The sequence below is a fragment of the Mobula birostris genome, chromosome 20, assembly GCF_030028105.1.
Source record: "Mobula birostris isolate sMobBir1 chromosome 20, sMobBir1.hap1, whole genome shotgun sequence".
Lineage (NCBI taxonomy): Eukaryota > Metazoa > Chordata > Chondrichthyes > Myliobatiformes > Myliobatidae > Mobula > Mobula birostris.
In genome coordinates this window covers 58,405,693-58,426,129 of record NC_092389.1, presented here as the reverse complement: position 1 = coordinate 58,426,129, position 20,437 = coordinate 58,405,693, and the positions used below count along the sequence as shown (strand labels likewise).

At 45.8% G+C, this 20,437-nt stretch overlaps 2 protein-coding genes across 2 annotated transcripts in view; one reads left to right on the top strand and one right to left on the bottom strand.

Annotated features, from left to right (window-relative positions):
* Positions 1-430: 430 nt before the first annotated feature.
* Positions 431-17,899, bottom strand: LOC140185005 (uncharacterized). The gene is made up of 4 exons (XM_072238235.1): positions 17,854-17,899; positions 16,483-16,811; positions 12,968-13,017; positions 431-1,176 (listed from the first exon to the last, which is right to left on the bottom strand). The coding sequence occupies exons 1-4, from the start codon at positions 17,897-17,899 to the stop codon at positions 816-818; spliced, it is 786 nt and encodes a 261-aa protein (XP_072094336.1). The 3' UTR covers positions 431-815.
* The window catches only part of LOC140185366 (zinc-binding protein A33-like), a 17,824-nt gene continuing 14,381 nt past the window's right edge, over positions 16,995-20,437 (top strand). The window contains exon 1 of the mRNA XM_072238748.1: positions 16,995-19,799. Coding sequence (XP_072094849.1) covers positions 19,389-19,799 — 411 coding nt within the window. The 5' untranslated portion in view covers positions 16,995-19,388. The remainder of the gene's footprint in view (positions 19,800-20,437) is intronic.

Here is a 20,437-nt window from a genome sequence, read left to right as displayed (position 1 = left end):
CTGGACAGGTGATTGGTAAAGGGGACATGAGACGATCATGGGACAGGAGGTCCGGGAAGAAAGACGGGGGGGGGGCGGAACCCAGAGAATGGACAAGGGGTATAGTCAGAGGGACAGAGGGAGAAAAAGGGAAGTGAGAGAAAGAATCTGTGCATAAAAATAAACAACGGATGGGTACGGGGGCGGGGGGAGGTGGGGCACTAGTGGAAGCCAGAGAAGTCAATGTTCATGCCATCAGGTTGGAGGCTACCCAGACGGAATATAAGGTGTTGTTCCTCCAACCTGAGTATGGCTTCATTTTGGATCATTTTGTATCTCCCCCTCCCCCTCCCACTTTCAAATCCCTTACTCACTCTTCCTTCAGTTAGTCCTGACGAAGGGTCTCGGCCTGAAACGTCGACTGTACCTCTTCCTAGAGATGCTGCCTGGCCTGCTGCGTTCACCAGCAACTTTGATGTGTGTTGCTTGAATTTCCAGCATCTGCAGAATTCCTGTTGTTTCCATGGGGACTCACATGGGTCCCAGCTATGTCTGCCTGTTTGTCAGCTATGTGGAACAGTCTGTTCCAAGCCTAAACTGATTATCACACCCACACTTTTCCCACGTAACACTGACAACTGCATTGGTGCTGCGTCCTGCACGCATGCGAATCTAGACGACTTCATCACCTTTGCCTCCAACTTCAACCCTACCCTTAAATTTAACTGGCTTATTTTTTGGCACTTCCCTCTCCTTCCTCAATCTCTCTCTATCCCTGGAGACAGATTATACTTTGATTTCTACTGTAAACCCATTGACTCTCACAGCTACCCTAACTAAATCTGTTCCCACCCTGTTACTTCTCTTAACTCCTCTGTCTCTGCCACATCTGCTGTCAGAGTGAGACTTTTCATTCCAGAATGAAGGAGATGTCCTCCTTCATCAAAGAAAGAGGCCTCCCTTCCTCCACCATCAATGCTGCCCTGAACCACATCTCTTCCATTTCCCGCATGTCTGCTCTCAGCCCATTCTCCCACCAGCCCACCATGGATAGTGTTATATATGTATACATTAGTCCTGCAAATCGGCTCGTCCTGAAATGTTAACTGTACGCTTCCATCGCTGCTGCCTGGCCTGCTGACTTCCTCCAGCATTTTGTCTGTGTTACTTGGATTTGCAGCATCTGCAGATTGTCTCCTGTTTGAAATAAGAAGCCTGCTGGATATTTAACCTTCCCAGTTGCTGAGTGCAGAGTGAAGCTCAACAGTGACTGTTGGTTTCCAACACTATAATTATTACTGTTTCTCATCAAACATGGTTTAAGTTGTTGGCCGGGTGTCAAAATAGCTACGTTATTGTGTGCGCAGAGACAGGAAAGTGCTGAAGAAGAGTTTTGACCCAAAATAGCGACTGTTTCTCCTTTCCATGGACGTGCCTTCCCTGCTGGTTCCTCTAGTAATTTCTGCGTGTTGCAATAAGTTGCAATATTTGACTAATTAAGGGTGTGTAGTGAAACCTCCCCCATCCACTGTTGAGAAACCTCATCACATCGGCCGTGGATGGTCAGGGCCCACATCCCTCTTTTGTGAGGCATCTCCCCGATGTGCAATGGATGTGGTGGGACAACCCCCTCTCTGTGAGAAACCACTGTCATCGGCCATCGATCTATTAGGATCACCAACCTCCACTGTGAGAAACCTCCCCCATTGCCAGTGGATGTGATGGGATCACTATCTCCCCTGTGAGAAACCTCCCCCATTGCCAGTGGATGTGCTGGGATCACCAACCTCCACTGTGAGAAACCTCCCCCATTGCCAGTGGATGTGATGGGATCACTATCTCCCCTGTGAGAAACCTCTCCCATTGCCAGTGGATGTGATGGGATCACTATCTCCCCTGTGAGAAACCTCTCCCATTGCCAGTGGATGTGCTGGGATCACCAGGCTCCCCTGTGAGAAACTTTCCCCATTGACATTGCACGTGTGGGACCACCAGGATCCACCATGAGAAACAACCCCCCTTGACCGTGCATGTGCTGGGACCACCAGCCTCCCCTGTGAGAAGCCTCTCCCATAGGTCGTGCATGGACTGGATCCATCACCCTCTCCTGTGAGAAACATCCCCTATAGGCCGTGCATGGGTAGGGACAATCAACTTCCCCTCCACATCGGCCATCCATGGGAGAAACAGGAACATTCTGGGAGGGATTCAGTGGGAACTGGAATTACATCAGTAAGGCTGTGGTCCAGGCCATTTGGCCCTACCGTCCCATGCTGGCAGCTGGAGCTGAGCCAGTCCTCCTGCTGAGCCACTCAGCTCCATCGTTCAGCAATGGCTGCCTGAACCCCCCGACCACATGTCCTGGGTCCAGGCAGTCATGGTGAAATAAAAACAGAAAATGTTGGAAATTTCAGCAGGGATGAGACCTGGGAGAGACTGGTCATGGGATACTCAATCTGGGAGAGAGTGGGGACGGGACCGTCGGTCCGGGAGAGACCGGGGACGGGACCGTCGGTCCGGGAGAGACCGGGGACGGGGACCGTCGGTCCGGGAGAGACCGGGGACGGGACGTCCGGTCCGGGAGAGACCGGGGACGGGGACCATCGGTCCGGGAGAGACCGGGGACGGGGACGGGGACCGTCAGTCCGGAAGAGACTGGGGATGGGACCGTCAGTCCGGGAGAGACAGCGGATTGGACCGTCGGTCCGGGAGAGACCGGGGACGGGACCGTCAGTCCGGGAGAGACCGGGGACGGGACCTCCGCTCCGGGAGAGACCGGGGACGGAACGTCCGGTCTGGGAGAGCCTGGGGACGGGAAGTCCGCTCCGGGAGAGACCGGGGACGGGACCTCCGGTCGGGGATGGGTCCTTCAGTCCGGGAGACACTGAGGATGAGATCTTCCATCTGTCAGAGACTGGAGATGAGACAGTGGTTTCTCTCACACTCAGTCCCTGCCAGATTGAAGATATCATCCCCTGTCTCTGTCAGACTGAATTCTCATCCCCAGTCTCTCTCAGACTGCTGTGATTTACTCGGTCGTTTGATCTGTTGACTCATCAGCGAGTTCACACTGGGCAGACACCACTCACCTGCTCCAACTGTTGTAAGGGATTCACTCGGTCATCCAGCATACAGAGACACCAGTGAGTTTACACCAGAGAGAAGCCATTCACCCGTTCCATTTGTGATTCACTCGATCATCTCACCGGTATTGGTGCACCAGTCAGTTCACACTGGGGAGAGACCTTTCACCTGCTCAGACTGTGGGACGGGATTCAGTCAGTCACCCACCCTGGTGAGCCACGGCCGAGCTCACACTGGCAAATATATTTGAAGAAGTTGCTGAGTTTGATGGACAGCAGCAATATTTGCTGAGTTCGGCACCAACAGTCAGTTTTGAACATAACTCTGGACTCAGCAACTGTGATGGAGAAATATCCAGTATAAGCTTATTTAAAATGTCGCCCCAGTGGGAATTTGGCTGTGCACAACAAGGTTGGATGACCGGGTGAATCTCTTCCCACATTCAGATCTGGTGAACAGTCTCTCCCCAGTGTGATCTGACTGGTGCCAGTAGGTGGGATGATTGAATGAATGCCTTCCGACAGATAGAACAGATGAATGGCCTCTCTCCAGTGTCAACTCACTGATGTTTCCTTTGACTGGATGAGGGTCGGAATCCCTTCCCTCAGTCTCAACAGGTGAACAGCTTCTCCCCAGAGCAAACTCGCTGATGTTTCCTTTGACTGGATAGGGACTGAATCCCTTCCCTGAGTCCCTCACAGCTCCTCGGCAGTGTGGATTTGCTGATGTCTCTACAGACAAGATTAAAGAACAATGTCCACCCAGGAATATATTGGGATAGTCAAACTCAGTGATAAGCATTGCATGAGTTAAGGTTTCAGCAAAAAAAAACCCTCATTGCAAAGGGCAAAATAAGCTTCTTAGCAATAGGATGACATCTATTCTGAAACAATTGTGTTCCCAGTGTTTAAAAATACTTTGGTTTTGTCGGAGACTATTGCAAAGAGAAGGATGCAATCCAGGGGACATGGTAATGTAGCAGTTAACTTCACACTTCACAGCTCCAGCAATCGGAAGACTGGGGTTCAATTCCTGCCGCTGTTCTCCCCGTGAGGACCTGCGTTTCCTCTGGATGCTCCGGTTTCCTCCCACATTCCGAAAGACAAACGGGTCCGGGTTAGTGAGTTGTGGGCATGTTATGTTGGCACTGGAAACATGGCAACACTTGTTCGGTGCCCACAGCACATCTTCGGGCTGTGTTGGTCATTGACACAAACAGCACGATTCATTGTCATTCAATATTCCGATGTACTTGTGACAAATAAAGCTCATCTTTCTTTCATCTTCCCCGTGTATTTTTTCCTTTTATTAGAAGTAGTTCAGAGTAGGTTTACTGGGATATTGAATGGAGCAGGCAGATTGTCTTATGGGGAATGCCGGACAATCTAGTCTTGTTTCTTTTGGATTTGGAAGAGCAGGAGGAGATGACAGACTAAATGCGGAAATGACTTTATATTCCATAACTCAGGTTACTCTATGACCGTTATTCATTTGAAACTAATTAGACAACATATTTCTCTCTCAGAGAGTTGTCAGTCCTTGGGACTTTTTTCCTTCAAAGATGTTTGAAGCTCTCTTTGAATAAATTTAAACCAAAACTAACATTCATAATAAGCAACAGAGCAATGGAAAATGGAAAATTGAGGCCACATCTGGATCACCATTAATGTTAATAGCTGGCAAAGAGGACACAAGTATCTCACTCCTGCTTTGAATTTGTATTTCTGCTTGCATGTTGTCAGGCAGTGGAGAATGAAGCAGTAACCAAAGTCAATTGTTGTTCATTAAACTGAAAACAATGCAGTTAGATAAAAATGCATCTCATTTTAATTAATTAACAAATTAATTAAAAGTTAGGCAATACATCTGAAAATATCAAGTGTGAGGGGATCCAGGAGTGCCCCTATTAACTGTTTGAAGTGAGACAGAGAGAGACATTTATCATTGATGGTTTGTTTGGAAAGGAGAGAGAGACAGAGTTACTTCCCACTGATATGTTGCTTTTGAAAAGAGACAGAGAGAGACGAAGATTAACAGTTGGACTGTCACTTTAAGTCATTGGAAGTAACTCTGGATTTTTACTGAGTTTGGAGCTGGAGACAGCACCGAGCAGCTCGAAGGTTGCTATGGTGACTGAAGGCGGTGTTATTTAATGGACATTCGATGTTGTGATTTTCAGCAGGTTATTGATGTTACTTCCAAGGACTTGTTGCCTGCTTGTGCAGTTCTTCACAGACAAAGGAAGGAGGGACTCTTTGAATGACAGGTGATGTTCAGCTGGTGGGATAAATGGGAGGTCAGATGATACAGACCTCAGACACATGATCCGGACACTGAATGAGCATTATTGTGCCTGCAGAGAAAGTGGGTTTTAGAGGATCGATCAGGCAGATCGATCCAAATTGCTATTCCACCGTGTGAAGAAGGGGTTCATTGGTGGGGAGTTGTCCATGTGTCCACCCTTGCTGGGGTGATAACTCCACCACAGGAAGACGGGTCCCCCGGTTAAATTCACAGTTGGTGACTTGTAAAGGATTTCGGAGGACGACGAGAAGATCAACGGCATCAGCTCACCTGAAGACTCAACTCACTCTCTCTCTCTCTCCATCACTACTCAACTAAATACCACGAACTGAACTGAACTGAACTTTACTCAGCATCGTAAGACTGCATCTTTTTACCCCTAGACTTAAAGAAGCTTGGTTTTTATACATACTTATTCCACACTTACTTTTATATATAATCATTGCTATATATTAATAAGACAATTAATATTGTGATTAATTGTGTGTGATTTATCTACATTGATATGACTGTATTGCGTAGTTACTAATAAATATTAGTAGTTTATAGCAATACTGGACTCCAACGTGATTTCTATTTCTGCTGGTTCTTTATCCCCGTCACGGGGTACGTGACATAATTGGGGCCTGTGTCCGTGATATGAACAAATTGGTCGGGAGGCTGGTTTGAATTGATTGGGGAAAATCACTTTTGATTTGGTTGTGTGGAAACACAGCAGAAATGGGTGTTAGAGACTTTCTGAAATCACCAGACCTGGTGACTTTGAAGTTTGCTAAAAAGCATGAGTTGCGGGACATTGCTAAAGAATTGAGAATTGAGGTAAAGAAGGGTGTGAGTAAAGTAGAAATTCAAAGAAAAATAGTTGAATATTATATAGACAAGGGAACATTTGATGAGGAGGCGTTAGAGTTGTTCGTGGAAGGTGAATCTACTGAGGATGAGCTTCAGCTTCTGTTGGAAATAGTAAACGGGGAGCATGAACTGAAATTAAAACAGCTCGAGAGAGAGGTCAGAGAGGCAGAGAGACGAAGGGTCCATGAGGCTAAAGAGGCAGAAATACAGAGACAGCTCGAGAGGGAGAAATGGCAACGTGAAGATCACGTGGCAGAAAGGCAGAGACAGTTTAAAAGGGAGAGGTTGCAGCAAAGAGGTTTAGTGTCGGACCCTGATGATTTTTACAGCTCGGAAGGGCTTGTTTCGTGTGATGAATTTAAAAGTTGTGTTCCTGATGAGGTAAGGGCATACCGAGTGGCAGAGGATGCCCCACCCTGAGGGGGTTTGATAAAAAAGCAGACGAAGAAGTTTTAACCCACGAGGTTGAGTTAACTCCAGAAGGGAGTTTGCCAGAGAATAGCTGGGAGGTTCAAGACGACCTTGAATTTGAAACTGGGACAAGTGATGACAGCCCAGAAGAGGCAGTTGTTCCGATTGAATGTGTTCAGCTTGTTGAAGTACCTGTGGATTCACAGGGTTCTGAACCTTGTGTTGAAACTCAGTTAAGGTCTGAGGTGTCTGACTTGGTTGGAAAGGAATGCAGTTTTTGTGTGTCAGATGGACTTGGTTCACTGAGTAAGGGGTTAACCTTGGTATCAGTGGAATGTGAGGATTCTCAGTCATTTGTAGTAGACTGTGTTTTGGAACCTGTTGAGGTCAATGTTGCTGGAAGTAATGGGAAAAGTGTTGTTCCTGGACTTTCGGATAAAGTGATGGAAAAAAGTTGGTGTGGTTGCGCGACCTTTGACCCTGCTTGCAGGACAAAGGCCTGCTGAGACAGGATGCACTAGTTTGTTGGATTTTGTTTGGACATGTGGAAGTCAGCACCTGCAAGGCCATGCTGTTATTCAGAGTGATATTACGGAGAGGCGGAAAAATTGTTGTGGGTTTGGAGTGGAAGTTGCTATGGATACAAGTCGAAGTATAGATCGTAATCAGATGGGCAGTTTATTTGGTCTCTTTCATAATGTATACATGATTCTGATCAGCCTGATGATGGTACTGAGTTTAATGAACAATGGAGGCATGATGACAGCTCTCCAAGATAAGAGTGTTTCAGCAATTCAGCTGATGAGCAAAGTTGCTATTGAGACCTGTGATAGCAAGACCAAAGGGTTAAATTATGATGTGTCACAGACTTGTCCACCTTCCAGATTTCAGCAGGATTTGGAGGGTAATACAGCTGATAAGGGTAAGGTGTATAAGAAAGGTTTGTCTTTGTTGAGAAAGGAATGTATCGAGGAACAGAAGTGGGATTCTGGAACGGTGGCTTAAAGGGAGATGGCTCTCACAGGAGAGGAGGTTCAGAGAGAGTCAGTGGGATGTTACCTTGAAGATGGGGTGTTGATGAGGAAGTGGAGACCAGCCACAGTGCCTGCAAGTCACGGGGTGGTTTTGAAAGGTTACAGGGCTGAAATTTTAAACATGGCTTACAGTATGCCTTTAGGTGGACATCATTGTGTGAGGAATGAGGAAAATTGGGACGAGGGGGTTCCCCTCTTCTTATTTATTGTTGGAGATTCGATTCAGAAGGCAGTGAAGGGTAACTTGTTGGAACCTGTGTTCAGTTACAGGCCAAAAGGACCTTTGACCCTACTCAGAGAACTCTGGAAGGGATTTAGTAAGCTTTGTGACTTTGCTAAGGAAAGTTTACAAAATGGTCGAGTCAAAATAAGACACTTGTTTACTAGAATTGTAGCTGGAAGAATTATTGGAGTACAAAATGGAGATGTGAAATCTGATACTGGAATGGAAAAACATGTTTACTCATTGAATCTAGACGCACCAAGATGTCAGAATTCCATTGTTTTGAAAAATATTACTGATAAGCTCCACTAGTTGGACCCAAAACCGAAAAAACAAGTAAAATGACTAATTGGTGTTTTGAAATGGGGCACAGGTGCAGTGAATGACATCATTATGAATTTAGTCCAGCTTATGAAATGGTATCATCACAGAGTGAACTCTGAGAAAAATAAAATGGTTGAACAAGAAATTAGAAACAAGAAAGAACAAAGAAAGAGAATGAATGACTGTATTGATGGAGTGGGGAAGCTAAATACCTTATTTAGATTGACTTGTTAAAAGGATACTCGGGCGTTCCTTTAACAGAGAGGGTTAAAGAGATATCAACATTTGTGACACCGTCTAGACTGTATGAATACAACGTTTTACACTTTGGGATGAAGAATCCTCTAGAAACATTTCAAAGAATGTTCAATTCAGTGATTGGAGGGTTAGAAAGCACAGGCGTTGATATCAATGATTTAGTGGTCTGGAATGACACATGGGAAGAACATATTGCAGCGGTAGAGAAACTGTTTGATCGACTTTCTAAGGCCAGTATTACGGTGAACCTGGCTAAAAGTGAGTTTGGCCATGCCACAGTTACACATCTGGGTTATGTGGTGGGCCAAGGCCACTGGCTCCTGGACAGGCCAAGGCTCAAGCTGTTGCTGAGGTTCCTGTTCTGACAGAGAAGAAAGCTTTGAGGAGGTTTTTAGGGATGGTTGGGTATTATAGAAAATTCTGTAAGAACTTTGCTGCATTGCTCTCCCCCTAACAAAGCTCCTAGGGAAGAGTGAAAGATTTGAATGGAGTGACCTTTGCCAGGAGGCATTTGAACATCTGGAAACTATCCTGTGCTCAAAGCACCTGATTTTTCAAAGCCATTTTCTATAACAGCTGGTATTAGTGAGGAAGCTGCTGGGGCAGTACTGTTACAGAAGGGTGCGGATGATATTGAACACCCAGTAGCTTATTTCTTAAAGAAATTTAATGTACACCAGAAAAAATATTCAACTGTTGAAAAGGAATTACTAGCACTTATTCTGGCTTTACAACATTTTGAGGCCTATGATCAGAGACCTCAAAACCTTTCTGTTGCTCAGAAACCACTTGTGGTTTACATGGGTTATAACCCGTTGATGTTTCTAACTAAGATGGATAAGCATAGAAGGTTGTTAAATTGGAGTCTAGTATTGCAGGAAGGTGACTTAAAAATCAAACATCTCATAGCTGATTAGTTATCCAGATGTTAAGTTGAAAACTGTAACCATTTTTGCTTTGTCATCAGATATTTTTTTTCCCCTGCATTGTTTAAAACCCTGTGATGGACCTTTTAAAAAAAAATTGTCCTCGATATTTTTTTTTCCCTGAGGAAGGGGAGTGTGAGGGGATCCAGGAGTGTCCCTATTAACTGTTTGAAGTGAGACAGATAGAGACATTTATCATTGATGGTTTGTTTGGAAAGGAGAGAGAGGGACGAAGATTGACAGTTGGACTGTCACTTTAAGTCAAAGGAAGTAACTTTGGATTTTTACTGAGTTTGGAGTTGGAGACAGCACCGAGCAGCTCGAAGGTTGCTATGGTGACCGAAGGCAGTGTTATTTAATGGGCACTGGATGTTATGATTTTCAGCAGGTTGTTGATATTTCTTCAAGGACTTGTTGCCTGCTTGTACATTTCTTTGCAAAGGAAGGAGGGACTCTTTGAATGACAGGTGATGCTCAGCCTGGTGAAATAAATGGGAGGTCAGATGATACAGACCTTAGGACACATGATCTTTTTTTTCTGAATGAAACAGTTCAATATTAACACAAGATATTCATGTTAACCTGCGGCTGACCTAATAGAAACTATAGAAACTACAGCACAGAAACAGGCCTTTTGGCCCTTCTTGGCTGTGCCGAACCATTTTCTGCCTAGTCCCACTGACCTGCAAACAGACCATATCCCTCCATACACCTCCCATCCATGTATCTGTCCAATTTATTCTTAAATGTTAAAAAAGAACCCGCATTTACCACCTCATCTGGCAGCTCATTCCATACTCCCACCACTCTCTGTGTGAAGAAGCCCCCACTAATGTTCCCTTTAAACTTTTCCTCCCTCACCCTTAACCCATGTCCTCTGGTTTTTTTTCTCCCCTTGCCTCAGTGGAAAAAGTCTGCTTGCATTCACTCTATCTATACCCATCATAATTTTATATACCTCAATCAAATCATCCCTCATTCTTCTACGCTCCAGGGAATAAAGTCCTAACCTATTCAACCTTTCTCTGTAACTGAGTTTCTCAAGTCCTGGCAACATCCTTGTAAACCTTCTCTGCACTCTTTCAACCTTATTTATATCCTTCCTGTAATTTGGTGACCAAAACTGAACACAATACTCCAGATTCGACCTCACCAATGCCTTATACAACCTCATCATAACATTCCAGCTCTTATACTCTATACTTTGATTAATAAAGGCCAATGTACCAAAAGCTCTCTTTACGACCCTATCTACTTGTGACGCCACTTTTAGGGAATTTTGTATCTGTATTCCCAGATCCCTCTGTTCCACTGCACTCCTCAGTGTCTTACCATTAACCCTGTATGTTCTACCTTGGTTTGCCCTTCCAACGTGCAATACCTCACACTTGTCTGTATTAAACTCCATTTGCAATTTTTCAGCCCATTTTTCCAGCTGGTCCAAGTCCCTCTGCAGGCTCTGAAAACCTTCCTCACTGTCTACTACACCTCCAATCTTTGTATCATCAGCAAATTTGCTGATCCAATTTACCACATTATCATCCAGATCATTGATATAGATGACAAATAACAATGGACCCAGCACTGATCCCTGTGGCACACCACTAGTCACAGGCCTCCACTCGGAGAAGCAATTCTCTACCACCACTCTCTGGCTTCTTCCATTGAGCCAATGTCTAATCCAATTTACCACCTCTCCATGTATACCTAGCGACTGAATTTTCCTAACTAACCTCCCATGTGGGACCTTGTCAAAGGCCTCACTGAAATTCATGTAGACAATATCCACTGCCTTCCCTTCATCCACTTTCCTGGTAACCTCCTCGAAAAACTCCAATAGATTGGTCAAACATGACCTACCACGTACAAAGCCATGTTGACTCTCCCTAATAAGCCCCTGTCTATCCAAATGCTTGTAGATTCTGTCTCTTAGTACTCCCTCCAATAACTTACCTACTACCGACTTTAAACTCACCAGCCTATAATTTCCTGGATTACTTTTCGATCCTTTTTTAAACAACGGAACAACATGAGACACTTTCCAATCCTCCGGCACCTCACCCATAGACAGTGACATTTTAAATATTTCTGCCAGGGACCCCGCAATTTCAACACTAGTCTCCTTCAAGGTCCGAGGGAACACTCTGTCAGGTCCCGGGGATTTACCCACTTTAACTTTCCTCAAGACAGCAAGCACCTCCTTTTCAATCTGTACAGTTTCCATGGTCTCACTAATTGATTCCCTCAATTTCATAGACTTCATGCCAGTTTCCTTAGTAAATACAGACGCAAAAAACCTATTTAAGATCTCCCCCATTTCCTTTGGTTCCGCACATAGCCGACCACTCTGATCTTCAAGAGGACCAATTTTATCCCTTACAATCCTTTTGCTCTTAATATACCTGTAAAAGCTCTTTGGATTATCCTTCACTTTGACTGCCAAGGCAACCTCATGTCTTCAATCATCTGGACACTGAATGAGCATTGTTGTGGCCGCAGAGAAAGTGGGTTTTGGAGGATCGATCAGGCGGATCGATTCCAAATTGCTATTTCATCGGTGAAGAAGGGGTTGACTGGTGGGGGGAGTTGTCTATGTGTCCACCCTTGCCGGGGTGATAGCTCCACCACAGGAAAACCGTCCCCCTGTTTAAAGTCACAGTCGGTGACTTGTAAAGGATTTCGGAGGACAACAAGAAGATCAACGGCATCAGCTCACCTGAAGACTCAACTCACTCTCTCTCTCTCTCTCCATCACTACTCAACTAAATACCACAAACTGAACTGAACTTTACTCAACATCGTAAGACTGCATCTTTTTACCCCTAGACTTAAAGCTTGGTTTTTCATACATATATATTCCACACTTACTTTTATATATAACCATTGCTAACCTGTTTGATTTATCTACATTTATATTACTGTATAGTGTAGTTACTAATAAATATTGTTAGTTTATAGCAATATGTGACTCCAAAGTGGTATCCATCTCTGCTGGTCCTTTATCCCCGTCACAAATGATAAAAGATGTTCATTCTTTGAATTCTTTAAAAACTATGCACATATAATTTTATTGGGATAAAGTGAGTAAAGCTACGTTGATGCTTGAAGGGCATGGTTAATTATAGAAAGCATTGCTGTGAACTGACTGGTGTGCCAGTAGCTCAAATGATCCAATGAATCCTTTCCCACAAATGGAACAGGTGAATGATCACTCTGCGGCGTGAACTTTCTGATGCCTCTGTAAACCGGATGCCCAAGTAAACCCCTTCTCGCATTGTCAGCAGGTGACTGGTCTCTCCACGGTGTGAATTCAGTGGTGCTTCACAAGGTTGGATGTCAGACATAGTCAATCCCTCATATAGTCAATGCAGTTGGAGAACAAAATGCTGGTGTGTTCTCAGCACCCGGGTTCCAGTGGATTTCACTGAGTTACAACATTTCAGACACACAGCATATTTCCAGTTGGGATGAGATACTTCCTCATCCCTAAGGATCAACTGCTGATATATTGGTGTCACAAAGGAAACATCCGATCACTCCTTTAACATCTGGACAGAGACATTAAAACTGACCTGTTGTTGGTGTTTGGATTCCCGTTCACAAATTCTTTGTCACTTGTAACCTGCAGGAAGATTTACAAAAGATATCAATGGGTAAAGGACAGCATTTCAGAAGAAATATTTTTAATCTCCATAGTGAGCTCTGACATCTCACGGTTGTCGCAAATTTCTACCCATGTTGGAGAAAGAAATTGATCTTTATGTTACTCGGGTGGGCTTAAACTGACAGCAGGGTGATGGGAACCGTACTGACAGTGCTGAAGATGAGGTAGTTGGTTTACAAATAGAGGAAATGTGTGGTGAGACTCCTAGTGAGGAGAGGCTGATGGCAGGGCAACATTGCAATCAACAGGATGAGTTGCCAGTGTAAGGGGTGGGCAGAATTGGGAAAGTTGAATACTAGACTGAAGGTGTTATATTTGAATATGCGCAGTATACAGAGTAAGGCCGACAAACTTGTAGCACAGTTACAGATTGGCAGGTATCACTGAATCATGGCTGAAAGCAGACTGTAGCTGGTTCTGTCCAAGGACACTCATTGCATTGAAAAGACAGGCAGGAAAGCAGAGAGGGTGGCGTGGTCCTGTTGGTAAAAAATCAAAATTGAATCATTAGAAAGAGGTGACAATGGATTGGGAGGTGTTGAATCATTGTGGAGAGAGCAAAGGCACTGCAAGGGTTAAAAGACCCTCATGGGAGGAATGCACAGACCACCAAACAGTAGTAAGGATGTGATCCACAAGTTCCAATGGGAAAAAGAAAATGTATGCCAAAGGGGCAAAGTTACAATAGTCATGGGGGATTTCAATATGCAGGCAGATTGGGAAAATTCGGTTGGTGCAGTTTCAAATACGAGGAATTTCTAGAATGCCTATGGGATGGCTTATTGTGGTTGAGCCCACGAGGGGATCAGCTATTCTCAATTGGGTATTCTGCAGTGAATTCTGGTATTGATCAGAGAGCTTAAGGTAAAGTGATCGAATGCATCCTGAAATTTGAGAAGGAGAAGCTAAAGTCCGATGTATCAGTATTACAGTGGTGTAAGGGCATTACGGAGGCAAGAGAGAGGAGAGAGCCAAAATTGATTGGAAAAGAACACTGGCAGGGAGGACGGCAGAGCAGCAATGGCTGGAACCTCTGGAAGCAACTTGGAAGTCACAGGATATATACACACCAAAGGAGTAGCTAGATGGCACAACCATGTCTGTCAAGAGAAGTCAAACTCAACATGAAAGCCAAAGAGAGGGTATATAATAGAGTGGAAATTAGTGAGGGAAAAGTTTTAAACACCAGCCGACGGAGACAACTAAAAAAATCATTAAAGAAGTAAAGATGGAATATGGAATTAAACTAGCCAATAATATTCAAAGTTTTTTTCAGATACATAAAGTGTAAAAGTGAGCTGAGAGGTGATCTCAGACTGTTGGAGAACGATGCTGGAGAGTTCATCATGAGGAACATAGAAATAGCAGGTGAATTGCATCAGCCTTCACCATGGAAGACACTAACAGAATGGTGGAAGTCGCTGGTGTCAAGGATCACGAAGTGTGTAAAATAACCAGCAGTAGGGAGAAGGTTCTTGGAAAACTGAGGGTAGATGTCACCTGGATCAGTTGGTGTTCACCCCAGGGTTCTTAAAGAGGTGGCTGAAGAGACTGTGGAGACATTTGTAATGATCTTTCAAGAATCGCTAGATTCTGTAATAGTTCCCGAAGACCCATGTCACATCACACTTCAAGAAGGAAGAAAGGCAGAAGAAAGAAAATTAAATAGGCCGTTTAATCTGACCTCGGTCGTTGGGAAGACATTGGAGTCGATTGCTAAGGATGTGCTTTCAGGATAATTGGAGGCACATGATACAATAGGACATTGTCAACATGGTTTCCTCAAAATAAAATCTTGCCTGCAAAATTTGCTGGAATGCTTTGAAGAAATAGCAAGCAGAATAGACAAAGGACAATCGGTTAATGTGTTGACAAGGTGCCACACAGAAGGCTGCCTAACAAGCTACGAGACCATAGTATCACAGGAAAGATTTGGATGATGGAATTGATGGCTTTGTAGCAACGTTTTCAAGTGATACAAAGATAAATGGTGGGGCAAGAAGTTTTGAGGAAATGGTGGGGGGGGCTACATAAGCACTTAGACAGATTAGGAGAATGAGCAATGAATTGGCAGGTGAAATGCTGTGTCGGGAAGTGTATGGTCTTGCACTTTAGTTTCTGAAATAAAAGGGTTGACTATTTTCTAAATGGAGAGAAAATACAAATATTGAGATACAGAGGGATTTGGGAGTCCTTGTGCAGAATTCCCTAAAGGTTAATTTGCAGGAGTCTGTGCTGAGGAAATTAAATACAATGTCAGCCTTCATTTGAAGAGGACAAGAATACAAACACAAACATGTAATGCTGGGTCTTTATAAAGCACTGGTGGGGCCTCACTTCGAGTATTGATGGCAGTTTGGGGCCCTTATCTTGGAAAGGATGTGCTGAAACTGGAAAGGGTTCAAAGGCACTTCATGAAAATGATCTGCAGGATTAAACAGCTTGTCATATGAAGATTGTTTATGGCTGTGGGCCAGTATTCACTGGAATTCAGAAGAGTGAGGGGTGACCTAATTGAAACCTATTGAATACTGAAAGACCTTGATAGAGTGAATGTGGAGAAGGTGTTTCCTCTGGTGGGTTGTCTAAGACCAGAGGACATAGTCTCAAAATAGAGGGGCATCCTTTTGGAACGGAGATGAGGAGGAATTTCTGTAGCAGAGAGAACTGAATCTGTGGAAATCTTTGCCACAAGCAGCTGTGGAGGCCAAGTCATGATGCATATTTAAGACAGAGGATGATAGATTCTTGATCGTTCAGGGCATGACGAGATACGGGGTGGGGGATGGCAAGAGGTGGCTGCAGAGAGGAAAAATGGATCAGCCATAATGAAATAGTGGAGCCGACATGATAGGGAAAATGGTCTTATGGTTTAATACAAGAATAAAGATCTCTGAAGTTATCTGGGGTCCTGGTGAGAGTGTACGTGGAACACTGTACGCAGGACTGGTCTCCTTCCCAGAGTCAGTCTATGGGATAAATGGAATGAAGAATTTTCCCAGATTGATTTCAGGGTTGTGGTTGTGTCCTCAGAGAGATGACACTGACTGGCCTGTCGCAAAACTAGAGAAATAAGAGGTGGTCTGACGGAGACAGACACAGTTTCACAGGGTATTGACAGGGTAGGCGCAGGAATGATGATTTCCCTGGCTGGAGGGTGGAACCAGGGGTCACAGATTCAAAATCCAAGGTCACCTCAGTAGGACTGAGATGCCGAAAAATTTCCTCACCCAGATTGTGCTGAATATTTGGAAGTTTCTTCACAAGGTTTGCAAATTTAGGGGCTCAGGATTATGGGGACGTTGCAGGAAAGTGGCGCTGAGGTCAAAGATCGGCTGTATTCTGAGGAAAGGGTAGGACAGGCGCAACGGGCCGAATGGCCACGCCTGCTCCTGTTTCTTATTTTCTAAAGCACGAGTTTACCTTTGTGCCTTGTTCTCCCTTGGATTTCAGCCATTCGGATTGCACAGGGGAGCGGTGAGAGCTCCGGAGATCCATCGGCAGCCGCTGCGGGGCAGCTCCCGTCTCCCAGCAGCAGGGGACGAGTCCAGACAACAGGCCCCGATCCTCGGCGGGGAAAGGCCGGGCGCCCTCCGTGTAGCTGAAACATCTCACGGAATCTCCGCCAGTCTCTTCAGCTCTGCCTTCGAAAGGATTCAGGACCCGCCGGTGTTGCAGCCGAAACCCGAGGCGCAGCTCCCAGTCTCCGGCCTCACTCGGTCCCGGTTCCGGACTCCGGCCCGCTTCCAGCGCTCAGCGTCCCGCCCACTGACACCCCTCAGCCAATGAGAGCATCCTTCTCCCAGCACTGATCGCTGATTGGCTGAGAGTTTGTCTGAGAACGGGCTGCTGCCGGGAGACGGAGATGTCAGTCACAGTTTGTTCTAAAATCAACGGAAGTTCCCCGAAACTCAAATTTAAAAGTAAATTTTATTATCCGAGTACATATAAATCACCACGTACAACCCCGAGAATCATTTTCCTCCAGACATACATAGAAAAAAGTATAGAATAGTAACCACAGCAAAATCAGGCAGTGAAAGATCAACCAGAGTGCTGAAGGTAACAAACTGTGAAAATGCAAATATAAATAAATATCGATAAATAACGAGAACATGAAATAACCTCAGCGTCTGTTGGTGGATCTGTGGAGTTCTCGCCGCACCCCTGTGCAATCCGACAGGCTGAAAGCCAAGGGAGAACAAGGTGCAAAGGTAAACTCGTGCTTTAGAAAATAAGAAACAGGAGCAGGCGTTGCCGTTCGGCCCCTTGTGCTGTTCTGCCCCTCACTCAGAACATGGCTGATCTTTGACCTCAGCACCACTTTCCTTCAACGTTCCGAACTTCGCCGAGCCCCGAAATTTGTCGTTTGAATTTAGAATCCTTGCGGAGAAAATTCAAAAGATTCACCGCGCTCTGTGTGAGGAAATTTCTCCTCATCTCAGTCCTGCCGAGGTGACTTCGGATTTTGAGTCTGTGACCCCTGGTTTCACACCCCAGCCGGGGAGAAACATAATTCCTACCCCTACCCTGTAAATACCCTGTGAGACTGTGTCTGTCTCAGTCAGGAAGCTTCTCCATGTGAACCTTGTGATAATGATGTTGGTTACAGTTCTTTCAGACCAGCAGCTTTGACCACAAGAACATCAGACAGTGGTCAGCACGGAATGTCCTGCAGTTACTGCGGGAGAAGGACTGGATGGACACAGTGAAGTGGTTCCCTGAGCAGACAGTCCAGACCATCTGGCAGAATACCTCATCACCAGATCACACAAACAGGCACCAAGACCTTACCTGCCTGGCGGCGAGAGGGGCCCTCCCAGTCTGATCCTTGCTGCATGCCCGGAGATCACTCCCACAGCGCGCTGCCCCGAGATTACTGCAGTGGAGACGAGACGGTCACTCACCTCTTTGCGGACTGTGGGCTGGTGAAGATGTGTGGAGAAAGATGCAAGGGCCTGTGTCACAGCAGCTGCGTGACAGAAGGGTCACTGATCCTCGGGCTGTTCCCTGGACGCACAGGAAAACGGACAGCAAGTGCTGCTGGAAGATCATCAGCTCGGTGGAAGACCCCCAAAGCCTGTTGGTCTGTCATCACATCGAGATGTCCGTAGAGCTGATGTTCCCAACCTGGGTCCACGGTTAATGACATTGAACCATGGCATGGAAAATGTTGGGAACCCCTGTCGTACAGGAATGTTGCCGACCGGCACTTTCCAGGCTGCAGGGACAGCATTGAAACTACAGGGTCCCCCTGCTCCTGGACAGGGAGGGGCCGGGTTGGCTGAGGAAGCTTCTCAATTATTGTAGTAGTGAAACACCCCGGGGGGCACATGAGCGACAACAGTCCTATCGGTTTTATCGAATGTAAAATAGCACTAAGTACCCCACTGGCAAAGAATGTAAAATCACCATAATAATATTCAACTTCTGGGCTGAGTGAGGGAGACCGGGCCTTCCATTGGAGCCGGGATGGACATGCGTTAAGTCACGAAGTTTCTCTCACGAAGGGCTGTTGAAATCAGGACGTTACCGAAAAAATAATGTTTTGCTCCCTGTGACGTTGAATGTCCGGTCCTGTGCTTTTTTCCCCCTGTAGTCACAGGTGGGTCATTACCACTTCATCTGTCTCCCTCAAAGCACAATATTCTATTCTCTCCATAACCCCATTTTCATGGCATTAACTAATTTAATAGTTGCTTTCAATATTTGCCACCGTTTTGCACCCAAGCCTTACTTCTCTTCAGATCTGGAGAAACAATAAAACGGAGCTGCTGGAATTACTCATCAGGTCAGGCATTTCAGGTTGAGACAGTCCAGATGAAGGATCCCGACCCGGAAAGTCGATTTTACATTCCTCTCCACAGACGCTGCCTGTCCCGCTCAGCTCCTTCAGCATCATATTTCTGACTCGAGATTCCAGCATCTGCAGTCTCTTGTGCCTCTCTTTTCAGAACTTGCCCCTTTCAGTCCTGCCTCAGACTGAACCAGGCTCTTCTCTCCGGCTTCATTTCTGTTCTGCTTCTTCCTTCGCCCATCACGCCTACTGGGGCACAGGCCAACAGCAGCTCTCCAGCGTTCCCTGAAGTATCTGTCGCACTGTGATTACTAGCCCCATGCCCACCATCCTCCTTTTGCAGCCGGGCTTGGGCAATCCATGGCCAAGTGTTTATTTCCGACCAGTTTATGTGTTTCCGATCCCACCCTGGTATGGAAATCACAGGCAGTAACGTAATGTTCATTCGCTGAATCTGCAGCGCCTGTAGTGGACAATCGCGGTACTGCAGGGGATCGGCAGCATTCTGAATCAGGAAGTGCCAGGAGTTAACATGGCTTCGAAAGGACAGGTCGAGAGTTTGAGCGAGGAGGCAATTTGTCCCATCTGCCTGGATTTCTTCACCGATCCGGTGTCGCTGGAGTGCGCGCACAACTTCTGTCGCCCTTGTATCACACAGTATTGGGAAAAGGAGGAGAGAAACTCCTGCCCGGAGTGTAGAGAGGAGATTGCTGACCGCACCCTCAGGGTCAATCGGGCCTTAGCAAATCTGGTTGAAAAAATTCGAAATTTAAACCTGAATCCGAAAGGGAAGGAAGGTAAACTTCACTGCGAGGAACATGAGGAAGAACTGAAGCTGTTCTGTGAAACGGACAAGACTCTGATCTGTCTGATCTGTGCAGTTGCGCAGGAACACAGAGAGCATCGATTCCTGCCGATTAAAGAAGCTGTTAAAATCTACAAGGTAAAACTAACCTGAATTTGATACTCACCCCATCGTCAACTGAATCTCCAAAGTGCTACCTACAAACACACGAGGTTCCATAACCAACATATCATTCTCCGCATCTTTCACCATCTCCAACGCGATTCTATCACGAAGCACATCCCACCGCCATGTCACTTCCACAACTCTCCGCTCTCCGTAGAGATAGCTCTCTATGTAACTCCCTTATCCACTCGCTCCGTCCCACTGATCTCCCTCCTGACACCGATGCCTGTAAACGGGACAGGTGATACACCTGACTTCTACACCTCCTCCCTCGTCACCATTCAGGGGCCCGAACAGACCGAATTCCTCCCTTTACTTCCATGGTCGATTGTCCTCTCGTGTTAGTTTCCTCCTTCTTCAGCTCTTTGCCTCTTCCACCTGTCCCCTCTCAGCTTCTCACTTCACCACCCTCCCCCACGTTCCCCCTCACGTTGTCTCACCCGTCACCTGTCAGCTGGTTCTCATCCCCAACCTTTTTATTCTGGCTTCTGCCCCATTCCTTCCCAGTCCTAGTGAAGGGTCTCATCCCGAAACGTCGACTGTTTCTTTGTCCTGCATACAGTGGCTTGCAAATTTTGGGCACTCCTGGTCAAAATTTCTGTTCCTGTGAA

Coding starts and splice junctions, on each gene's coding strand:
- LOC140185005 (XM_072238235.1), bottom strand. CDS start 17,899: ATGCAGCAAGGATCAGACTGGGAGGGCCCCTCTCGCCGCCAGGCAG. Junction 13,018..16,482: donor AGGGAGAACAAGGCACAAAG/GTAAACTCGTGC, acceptor ATCTTCCTGCAG/GTTACAAGTGACAAAGAATT. Junction 1,177..12,967: donor AATCCAAACACCAACAACAG/GTCAGTTTTAAT, acceptor TATTTCAAACAG/GAGACAATCTGCAGATGCTG.